Raw genomic sequence first — 12,053 nt, 5'->3', positions numbered from 1 at the left:
CTGTGGGACTTTTCTGTTTTTATTTCCTCCAGAGAAGCTTGAGGGGAACTAAGAGACAGACACGGAGCTCACACTGGGCTTGAGGAGGCATAAAAACATGGTTTATTCCAAACACTGCAATATGGGACGGGAGAGTGGGAAGGGAGGTTGGTGATGAGTGTGGACTCCCAGACCCCTCTCTTCCACAACCCAGCTCCAGACCCGGCTGGAGATCTGGGAAGAGGAGGCTTTTGAGGGTCTGTTGGGTCTTCACTGAAAGGTCACAAATAAGGGTTGGATTTGGAGAGCATGTGATTAGTGGTACCTGGGGCTGGTAGTGAGGTGCGACAGGGTGGGAAGTTTTGGCCTGATGGAGGTTGGGATCAACGCTGGGGCAGTGGAGGCGGGGCTTCCGTTGGGGGCGTGTGCTAGGTCGAAAGAGGGGAAAGCTACCGCGGGTGGAAAAGGAGGAGGGGGTGTCACGGTTTGACGTCGAGGGGCAGAGTCTGGTCGGGGAACGGTCTGGGGCTCGGGTCACAGTTTGGGGTCAGGGGTCACAGTCTGGGGTCGGATGACCATTTTTAGGGGTCGGAAGTCACAGTCTGGGGTCAGGGGTTTCTGTGTGGCGGGGGCCAAGGTCTGGGGTCACAGTTTGGCGAACGCGTCTCACAGTTTTGAGTCCCGATGGATGAAAGGTTAAAAACGGGCTTCCCCGGAGGCGTGGCTGGGGCCGGGGAGCTGCACAGTGATGTGGGGGCCACGGCCCCAGGCGTGGGGGAGTGACGCGGGCGTGGCGTGACCCCACCACCTCCTGCCCCATCTGGTGACGTTAAAAAGCCCTTGTCGGGTTTAAAAAAAAAGTCCAGTGGGCTCCGAGACCCCTATACCCTTGCTCCCAGGCTGGGTGAGATTTGAGGGACCAAATCACCCCCGGCTCGAGGTGCCCCCATAGCGAGGGGCGCAGGACGCTGCTCCAGGCGGGGTCCGGCCAGTTCCATTTCCTTCCTTCCCAACCCGTGCGGGTCCTGTCCACCGTACATGCCCCCTCGGGCTGTGGCCTGCGCTGACCGAGGGGGCGGCGGGGCCCCCCCAGGCCGCGTCATACCTCGGACTCGAGGCTGGAAAAGTGCGCCGAGCCCCGGCGGGTACCCAGGTCCCCGCCCCGGTGTCTCCGGTGGGGCGCGGCGGGCAGCGGTGGCCCCCAGTGCGCGGCGTGCGGGCACCGGCGCGCGTGGCGGGAGGGCCCGGTGAGCCTGCGCGCGGGGGCGGCGCGGGGACACGAGCTGAGGTCCTCGAGCGATCGCGAGGTGGGCGCGGGCGGCGGGAGGTCCCAGCCCCCCGCGGCGCGCCGGTGCCGGTGGTGGTGCGGCGCGGCAGCTGCGGGCGCGCGGTGCGAGGCCCGCGGGCGGTGAGGATGCGACCGCGGGCACCCGCAGCGGGCCCGGCGCCGGGGCGGGGGCCCCGCGGCCCAGGGCGGGGGCGGCGGCGCCCACCAGCCGCCGTCCAGGCCGTCGTGTGAGCAGCTGAGATGGCGCGGCGGCGGCAGCAGCTCCAGGCTAGCGCAGTGGCGACAGTGCCAGGCGGCGGGGCCGCTGCGCGGGGGCAGGTAGTCCCAGCTGCCAGCGCGCCAGCCCCCGAGCTTGTCGACCGACCAGTAGCGGCCAGGCGGCGGCCCGAGGCGCTCGGCGTACGGGTAGGGGAAGTCGGCGAACCACCAGGGCTCCAGGCCGCCCAGCGACGCGCCGCCCAGGCTCTCCGAGTCCTCCGAGTCCGACGGCGACGGCTCTAGGTCAAGGTAAGGACAGGGGGGCGGCGCGGCGCGGCACGGGGGTGGCGCGGCCTGGGCTCCGCCGCCCGCGCCCCCCGCACCGCCCGCGCCCCCGGCGCCGGGGCCCAACAGGGGCTGGCTCTCGGGGTCCGAGCGCGGCCAGCGAGTGGGCGCCGGCGGGCTCTCGTCCTCGAAGGCCAGGCGGCAGAGCGGCGGCCCGACGGCTGTGGCCGCGGCGGCCGGGGGCGCGGGCGGCGACGGGAAGCCAGGGAAGGCGCCGGCGGCGGGCTCGGCCGGCTCTTTGTCGCGCACGATGGCGAAGTAGGAGGGCGGCGGCTTCTGCGGGGGCTGCGTAGCCGGCGGAGATAGCGGGCGCCCAGCTGCGCCCCGGGGCGCGGCGCGCGCCTCGCCGACGCCCAGGCCCTGCGGCTCGATGGGGCCGTAGTAGCGGTGGAAGCCGTCGGCCAAGCTCGCGCCCCCCGGCGGCCCTGCACCTTTGGCGCGGCGCCAGCGGTCCACAGTGGCGCGATCGCGGGGCACGAAGGGCGCGGGGCCGGGAGCGGGCCTCGCCGCCGGGTACACCGGGCTGGGCAGCGGCTGCGGCGGCGGCGGGGGCTTGGCGGGCGGCGGGGCAGCCTCCGCGCTGCAGCAGCTGTACATGCCCTGCGGGGGTCGCGGCATAAGCCCGGTCAGCGCGGGATGCTGCGGACCACCTGCCTTCCCTCCGTCCCTCCCTCCTCTCCAGCACCCCGAGCCAGCTCCCTTCCATTTCTAGGCGTCCCAGCCTGTTTCCTCCCATCTCTCCCCCTCCGCCTCCCTCTCTCCCCCATACCCTGGAGAAGGCCAGCAGGAAATCCATGCGATGGGTGGGCCCCAGGCAATGCCGCAGGCGCCAGTACACCAGGTGCTCCCAGGCGAAGACCAGCAGGGAGAGGCCCATGGCCACCAGGAGCATGTAGAAGACGCCCGCCATGTTGTCGATGTCCAGCTTGCTACTCATCACCTCGATTTTGTCATTGTGGCAGATCCCGGAGAGCCACAGCCGCTCCAGCATCTCGATCTCATCTGGGGACAGGAAGGTGGGAGGTCACCTTCCGTGGGCACCCTCTGAGGACCCTCCCCTCAGGTATAGGAGTCTAGGTCCTCAGACCCTGGTGTCCGGGTCCTCATCCCCTCCTTCCCCAGTACCCAGGGGTCTTTGCCTCCCCTCCCTTCCCCACCCCCTGTAGGCATCTCTGCGTGCAGCCGCACCATCCCCCAGGAACTGCAGCAGTGCCAGGTCGATGGGCCGCTTCCAGCGGGAACCCTTGTGCAGGGCGATGCCGTAGCCTGTGGTGGCAAAGACCTTGCCCGAGCCGATGGTGACGAGCTTGCAGCCCTCATCTTTGCGGGCCATGTAGTTGAGCACAGCCGCGTCGTAGATGAAGGCATCCAACTTCCTGCCGGCAGGGGCATGAAGGGTAGGGTCAGTTCCACCCAGATGCCCCAATGGGCAACCCAGAATCCCCCTACCTCCTAACCTCCAACTGCTCCAGAGTCTAACTAGTGGTGAACTTCTCAGTAAGTCACTGCACCTTTTTGTGCCTCTGTTTACACATCTGTCAAATGGGGACAGCGGCAATACCTCCCTTCCAACGTTGTTGCACGGATAACCCTCGGAGCTAAGGAAGTGCCAGCGAAGTGTTAGCTGTGACTGTTAATGAAATAACTACTGGTTCAATCCTTACTGGAACCTTCCAGAGAAGGTCGCGTATACGCCTCCATTTTAAAGAGGAAGACTGAAGCTCAGAAAGGAGAATCATACAAATAATAATAGTGTTAATGATGACTTCTGTTGTTCCAGTCACTGTTCTATCTACTGTAATAACTCCATTCTCTCAACACCCCTATGAGGTAGCAACTATTATCTCCATTATTCAGACTGGGGAAACGCAGGCTCAGACATGCATCTTAATTTGCTTGGATTCTCCCTCTAGGCCCTAATTTCTACAGTTTGGTGGGAAGATAAGCTTGGATACAGAATTAGTAGTTCTCACTGATGAATACATTGTGGCACTCGCCACATGTCACTTCCTTCCCAACTGCTGCCATTTTACATTTATCTCTGTGATGATTTGATTCATCTCAGCCTCTCCTACCAGAATGCAAGCCCCTCTAGGGCACGATCCAAGACTGTCTCGTTCTAGGCTGTGACCCAGCAGTTCCTGACACATACAAGGTGGTCGTAAATATTTGTGGAGTAAATGAATGAATGGATAAAGGAATCCACACTTCTGTGGATTACACACTGTGTAACTATCCTATGACATAAGATAAGTACTCATGATCTGACCTGTGAAGATGTCCAGGGCGTATTATTGAAATAAAAAAACAACTCACTAGTCCTGGAATCCTAGATAGAATATAGCTCCATAGTTATCTTGTGGGGTGAAGTTTTGGTCATCTTAATTGTAGACACCAGACTAGTTCTTAGAGGGAGGTATCTGTCTTTTCTAGTCCAACATTGTCCAAAAGAACATTCTGGAATGATGGAAATGTTCCATCTGCGCAGCCCAACATGGCAGCCACCGGCCGCCCATGGCTCTGGAGCACATGAAATGTGATCAGTACGACAAAGGGATGTAACTTTAATTTGTATTTAATTTTAATTAATTAAATTATTATTATTGTTATTTTTTTTTTTTTGCCACACCAAGCCATGTGGGATCTTAGTTCTCTGACCAGAGATTGAACCCATGCCCCCTTCATTGGAAGCACAGTCTCAACCACTGGACATCCAGGGAAGTCCCTAATTTAAATTTAAATAGTCTTGGACAGCTCAGGTCTGGGGAAAACAAGAGACATCAAGGCATGTGGCTGGATGCTTGGTGAGGAGAAGGCGAAGGTCTTCCTGACGTGAATACATCACCCGGAGTCTTGAGTTGTTTGCCTCTCCGTTGATGTAAATACCTCTGTGTCCCCAAATTTCAGTGAGGCCCTGTCCACACACTCACATGAGCGCATATAAATGCCTTGTGCGCATGGTTGGTTGCATAGAAATTAAGGAAAAGGACAGACTTAGTCCTTGCACCCCAAAGGGGGAGACAGAGAGAGGATTCCTCAGATAGAATGGATCCAGCTGAAGCAACAACTTGGGGTGGGGCAAAGAATTCAAAGCTCTGGAACGTGGGGAGGGCATTCGCCACCCCGTAGTTGGAGAATGGGGTTTGAATTCATCTTATACAGATCCTAGCAGGCAGGGAGAGCCCAGCTGACACCTGGAAACATACACAGCACACAGGCGAGAAAAATACCGCACTACCTTCGGGCACTGCTGCCTTGTAGGCAAACTGTAATTTCTCTCGAGGTGTCTCTTTGTTTAGGAAAATGCCCTTGGGGGCGAAAGGTGAATTGTTTAAGGTGTTTAAGTGGGAAGAACTCAGAGTTTCCTGAGTCAGGCCAAAGAGGAGGGATGGAAGTGCTGGGGACTAGATGGAAGGAGGGTCTTCAGGGGTCCTGGGAGGGGGGCGTGTACAAGGGAGAGGTGTGGGAGGAAAGAACAGAGAAGTATTTTAGAGCCAACAATCAAGACTTCCAGTGGTGGGAAGGTGAGCAGGGCTTTCAGGAAGAGGGGAGCTGAGAATCTGCTTTGAATTTAATCGTTTGCTCAGTTATTCTGGGATGTAATGCCTGCCTCTTTCCCCACCTCCTTACGCCCCCCACCCCGCATTGATCCTAAACCTCTAGTAAAACTCAGCCATGTCCGCCAGCCTTTTTTTGGAAAAAATAAAAATTCCCACCCTGTTGCCAGAGGGATCTTGACATTTGAGTCAGCTCCCGTCCCTCCTTGGCTCCCCGTCCGTCCTCAGTTCACTGAGCTTCGCGGGCTCCCCACTTCACTCCCCACCAGGCTCTTTGTCAGCAAACACCCTCACACCCCTCCTTACCCCTCTGCCTTGTCTCCCATGCATGCCTCCCTCACTAAGTCTGCTCCAGCCACCTTGGGCTTTGTGCAGTTCCTGGATTGCTCCAGTCTGCTCCTGCCTCAGGGCCTTTGCACTGGCCATTCTCTCTGCTGGAATAATATCCTTCTCCCAGATAGCTGCCTGGCTGGCCCCCCACCTCCTTCAAGTGTTTGCTCCAAAGGCACCTTTCCTGGTACACTGTTTAATACTGCAACCTGTAGCCTCCTTCCTGGGTCTCCCAAACTCTCTCACCCTGCCCTATTTTTGTCCATAGCACTTACCTCCTTGTAACTATAAAATGTTTTTAGTTATTAGCTTTATCATTCATCTCCCCACCGCCCCCCACACACTGGAATTTAAGTTCCGTGAAGAAGCAGACGTTGTTTGCCGGGCTCACTGCTGTATCCACAGGGTCTAGAACAGCACCTGGCATACAACACGTGCTTAATAAACGGGGTTGAATGAATGAATTCAGGCTGGTTTGAGACCAGCATTCTGTGTGCCAATCACTGGTGCTGAGAGGTAAGATTTCATTAATAGGGAAAAGATGCCAAGAGGCTTTCCTCCATGGAAAATGCAAGAGAACAGTGTGTACTTTCAGTGAGGAATGTATAAAGATGTGTGTGTATACATGGTTGAATTGATCTGAAAAAAATCAAAAATAATTCTCCCTTTAGGGAAAGGGGACTTGATGTTTCCTTTCCGGCCCTCATAAGTGAGTGAGAAGTTGAACCTCTCTCATGGAATGGGCTTCCAGAACTGGCTGGGAGAAGCTGTGTTTCTTTATTTCTTTTTAAGAGATGCATTTCCTTTCTCTTCCTGTGAGGTCGCTTGCCCTCAGTGGTAGGGTAAGCCCACATTTGGAATTTGAGCTAGCCAAAGCCATGAGGCTGCCAATCCTTTGTACCTCTCTGTAAGGATGGAATTTTCTAGTGTTGTCCAAGGTGGTAGCTACTAGCCACAGGTGGCTATTTGAATTCCAATTTTAATTAAAATTTAAAATTCAATTCTGTAGTTACACGAACCTCATCTCCAGTGATCGAGAGCTGTTGGCTACCATATTGGACTGCTCAGAATTTCCATCATCGCAGAAGGGGCTGTAAGAGAGCGCTGCTCTAGACACATCTGTGTCTGTCTTCCAGACTAGAGTGGAAGCGCTAGGAGAACAGAGTCTTTGATTTGTTCACTGCTATACCCTCAGTGCCTAGCCCAGTGTCTGGTGCAAGAAGACCTTAATAAACATTTATTGGATGCATGAATGAATGAATGAATGAGTGCCTTTTAACTTGCGTATGGTTACGGGTATCTTGCCAGGGAGATCATGATTCATTATTTGTTTTCTTCTTTGGTCCTATTTTAAAAACATATATATAGTATGTCTACATATACAAATATATACATATATATGTATATATAGAGATGACTAACCCAGGAAAAGAGACCAAAAAATACTGACACTGGGGATTCCCCAACAAAATGGTCCAGACAGCTCACCCTACAGTGAAGTTCAGAGTCAACAACCCTGCTTATGTGCTCACAGGCCCAGCACTTCCAGAATTCTGCATGCCCACTCCCAAATATGAACTGACTATGAAGGATTACTAGACATCAGATAAAGCCTCTAACAAGAAAGATAGAAACAAGGAATGGCCCAGGTTCAATCCCTGGTTGGGGAATTAAGATCCTGCAAGCCGTGTGGCATGGCCAAAAAAAAAAAAAAAAAAAAAGAAGAAAGAAAGATAGAAACAAAACAAATAGGAGGGAGGGGGACTTGGAGGAAACCTGCAGACATGCAGAGAGTAGAAGATGTAAAAAAAAAAAGAAAAACCGAACAACTATCATTCATATCATCAGAGAAACAGGACAAGATACTGCAGCTTTGAACCATGAAGAGGATGTTATAAAGTAGGATACTACAGACTAATGCTAGAAAATTGACAAAATACCATAAACATTCAGAGATCAAAAAAGAGTTCTTAGAAATTAAAAATATCCTAGCAGAAGTGATAAAGCTTAATACAAGAGTGGGAGATAATATTAAGAAAATCTCCCAGGGAGTAGGGCAGAAAGAGTTAGAAAAATAAGAGAGAGAATAAAAGAAATGGATAGTCCAGGAAGCCCAATATCAAGTTAATAAGACTTCTAGAAAGAAACAACAGAAATGGAAGGAAGAGGCGAACTGTAATCGAAAGAATTCAAGAAAATTTCCCAGAATGAATGACCTCAGGATATGACTGAAAGGTCCAGTGGTGAAAATAGATGAAGACACATTGCTGAGAATTGGCAGCACACTGAGGGCAGGAACAACAGGCCACATACACGGCTCAGGAATCCAAATGACTGGAGTTGTCGACAGTAACACTGGAAAGTAGAAGACAGTGGAGTGGGGCCTCCCTGGTGGCGCAGTGGTTGAGAGTCCGCCTGCCGATGCAGGGGACGCGGGTTCGTGCCCCGGTCCGGGAAGACCCCACGTGCCGCGGAGCGGCTGGGCCCGTGAGCCATGGCCGCTGAGCCTGCGCGTCCGGAGCCTGTGCTCCGCAACGGGAGAGGCCGCAACGGTGAGAGGCCCGCGTACCGCCAGAAAAAAAAAAAAAAAAAAAGGGTGGGGGGGTAATTTAGATACAGAGACATGCACAAAGGGAAGATGATGTGAAAAGACACAGGAAGAAGATGGCCATCTATAAAGCCAAGGAGAGAGGCCTGGGACAGATCCTTCCTTCACAGCCCTCAGAGGGAACCAAGGACTTCTGGCCTCCAGAACTGTGAGACAATAAATTTTTGTTACGGTAGCCCTAGCAAACCAATAATGAACTTATATGAGAGCAGAACTTGATGTATAATAAACACTATGGTAAATTTAAAAGGTATGGGAATGATACCAAGCCTTGGCAAGCATGTGGAACAAATGGAACGTTCCTGCACTGCCGATGAGAGTGTAAACTGGTACAACTGCTTTGGAAAACGTCTGGCAGGATCTTTTGAAGCTAAGCAGACACCTCCCTATGACCTAGCAGGTCCACCCGTGGGAATTTACCTAAGAAAAATGAATGTATATGTCCTCCAAACACTTGTACAAGAATCTTCATAGTAGAATATTCACAATGGCCAAACACTGGAAACAACCCAAATGTTCACCAATCAGGAGAGTGGAAGAATTCTGATACTGGTATACTCAGTGGAATACTGCAGTGAACAAACTTGGTAGTAGCGTTGGATGAAGCAAGCTAGACACAAAAACTATTATATACACTGTTATATATACACTTTTTGATTCTGTTTATGTAATAGTCAATGAACCAGGCAAAACTAATTTACAGTGATAATCTATGGTGACTAGAAGGGCAGAGGGGAACTAGAAGTTTTCCATACCTTAACCTGGGTGTGGTCACATGAATGTATAGCTGATCAATGAACCTCACACTTAAGATCTGTAGATGGGGGCTTCCCTGGTGGCGCAGTGGTTGAGAGTCCGCCTGCCGATGCAGGGGACACGGGTTCGCGCCCCGATCCCGGAGGATCCCACGTGCCGCGGAGCGGCTGGGCCCGCGAGCCATGGCCGCGGAGCCTGTGTGTCCGGAGCCTGTGCTCCGCAACGGGAGAGGCCACAGCAGTGAGAGGCCCGCGTACAGCAAAAAAAAAAAAAAAAAAAAAAAGATCTGTAGATGGTGGGATGTAAATTGGTGCAGCCACTAGAGAGAACAGTATGGAGTTTCTTTGAAAAGCTAAAAATAGAGCTACCATATGATCCAGCAATCCCACTCCTATGCACATATCCGGAAAAGACAAAAATGTGAATTTGAAAAGACACATGCATTCCAGTGTTCACAACAGCACTATAAACAATAGCCAAGACATGGAAGCAACCTAAATGCTCATCAACAGATGAATGGAAGCAACCTAAATGCTCATCAACAGATGAATGGATAAAGAAGATGTGGTATGTATGTGTGTATACACACACACACACACACACATAATGGAATATTATCTGGCTATAAAAAAAGAATGAAATTATGCCATTTGTAGCAACTTGGATGGACCTAGAGATTATCATAAGTGAAGTAAGTCAGAGAGAGAAAGGTAAATATCATATGATATCACTTATATGTGGAAACTAAAAAAATACAGGGAACTTCCCTGATGGTCCAGTAGTTAAGACTTTGCCTTCCAATGCAGGGGGTGTGGGTTCAATCCCTGGTTGGGAAGCTAAGATCCCACATGCCTTGAGGCCAAAAAACCAAAACATAAAACAGAAGCAATATTGTAACAAATTCAATAAAGACTTTAAAAATGGTCCACATCAAAAAAACTTTAAAAAAAATACAAATGAACTTATTTACAAAATAGAAATAGACTCACAGACATAGAAAATAAACTTATGGTTACCAGAGGGGAAAGCAGGGGAGGGATAAATTAGGAGTTTGGGATTAGCAGATACACACTACTATATATAAAAGAGATCGACAAGGGCCTACTGTATAGCACAGGAATTATATTCATATCTTGTAATAAGCTATAATGGAAAAGAATCTGAAAAAGTCATATATATATATATATATATATATATATATATATATATATATATATGAATCACTTTGCCGTACCCCTGAAACTAACACATTATAAATCAACTATACTAGTATATATACATATTTATATACATACGTAATACATAGATAGATCACATCAAATTTCCCTTGGAGGAAATCGTGGCCACTTTAACATGAGACCGACCCCCATGTTACAAGGAAATATGTGGCTTAGCAGAGAGGTTTTTTTTTTTTACACAATTCCTGCATCTATGGCTCCTCTGTGCTCAGAATGTGTGTTGGGGACCCCTTGAAACGGCCTCTGCTGTGTTCCAATAAAATTTTATTCACCGACAAAAAAAAAATTAAAAAAAAATAAATCGATTATACTCCAATCAAAAAAGAAAAAGATCTGTGTATGTACAGCTCAATTTAAAAAAAAGATGCAATATAAAAAGACACAGGATGAAGCCTCAAGCTATTTTTATTAAGGGCTGGGATTGTGGCTGACATTTGGATGAAAAGAAAAATACAGGTATCCCTCCTTCTTTTAACTCAGGGGTGGGATAGATTTGGATTCATTTTTTTGAGAAGGGGCTGGTCTCCCTTGCTGGTCACACTCTCACTGCTCTCCCAAACTCAGGAACCAAGTAGATGTGGGACATGAGGGTCCTACCCTTACCCAAGTCTTGGAATTCTTGCTCTCCAAATGTAAGGATGAGATACACTGGGAATGTGAGGGTTCCCTGTAGAAGTTAAAAAAAAAAAAAAAGAGGAAGGCAGTTCCCCTGCCTCCCAAGGAAGGCGTTTGATACTTGTGAAGTAGGGGAGGTGGGGATGAGTCAGCTGGCTGGCTGGGGAGGATACTCTGGGGGTGAGTAAGGAAGTGAAAATTCCCAGGGGGGTGGGGAGGTGGCCAGAACCCTTTAATGGTTCATGTTCATAACCTTCACTATGAAACTTTTGGCATTTAGATGATGTAGACCCGGGCCGCCCAATTTGGTATCTACACACGTCCCTGTGGTTGGTTTAAGCGCTTGAAAGGTGGCAAGTTTGAACTGAGATGTGTGGTGAGTATAAAATGCACACTGGATTTCAAAAGGTGTGTGTGTTGGCAGGGGGGTGGGTGGGGGTGGCTTATGTAAAAGGTTGCAACCATTTTTATACTGATTATGTGTTGCAATAATATTTTGAATATACTAGGCTAAGTAAAATACATCATTAAAACAAATTTCAGGGCTTCCCTGGTGGCGCAGTGGTTGAGAGTCCGCCTGCCGATGCAGGAGACACGGGTTCGTGCCCCGGTCCGGGAAGATCCCACATGCCGTGGAGCGGCTGGGCCCGTGAGCCATGGCCGCTGAGCCTGCGCGTCCGGAGCCTGTGCTTCGCAACGGGAGAGGCCACAACAGTGAGAGGCCCACATACCGAAAAAAAAAAAAAAATTTCACCTGTTTCTTTTTGTGTCTTTTAACGTGGCTACTAACAATTTAGAATTACACAGTAGCTTGCATTTCCTTTCTGCTGGACAGTGCAGGCAAACTGACGCCCTTCACGTTTCCAGTCTTCAATCCAGCACACATAGGCTTGAGGTCTGGGCTTCTGTGGGGATTAATGGAGAGATGGGCTCCAATTTTGGTTAATATGCTCCAGAGCTGGAAGACATGGGGCCTGTGAGATGGTCCAGAAAGTGAATTCAATCTGGCAAAGGGGAGCTTGAAGCCAGGGTGGCCCTGAGAAGCCCAGGAATTTGCACAGTTTTTAGGAAAGAGGTTACGGGGCTAAAGGTATCTAGAGGTGGGAAACTCCAGATGACATCTGGGGGTTGGGGCAAGT

The 12,053-nt window shown here is 50.9% G+C and overlaps 1 protein-coding gene across 1 annotated transcript in view; it reads right to left on the bottom strand.

The window, feature by feature from the left end:
- Positions 1 to 1,078: 1,078 nt before the first annotated feature.
- The window catches only part of GRIN2D (glutamate ionotropic receptor NMDA type subunit 2D), a gene marked incomplete at both ends in the record, with an annotated part of 14,654 nt that continues 3,679 nt past the window's right edge, over positions 1,079 to 12,053 (bottom strand). The window contains 3 exons of the mRNA XM_081216060.1: positions 1,079 to 2,410; positions 2,580 to 2,812; positions 2,999 to 3,186. Of these exons, the coding sequence (XP_081072186.1) occupies positions 1,079 to 2,410; positions 2,580 to 2,812; positions 2,999 to 3,186 (1,753 nt within the window). The remainder of the gene's footprint in view (positions 2,411 to 2,579; positions 2,813 to 2,998; positions 3,187 to 12,053) is intronic.

Source organism: Mesoplodon bidens, assembly GCF_964165515.1.
Source record: "Mesoplodon bidens genome assembly, chromosome: 18".
Lineage (NCBI taxonomy): Eukaryota > Metazoa > Chordata > Mammalia > Artiodactyla > Ziphiidae > Mesoplodon > Mesoplodon bidens.
The sequence above is the reverse complement of the archived record's forward strand: the minus strand, read 5'-3'. Positions and strand labels throughout refer to the sequence as shown.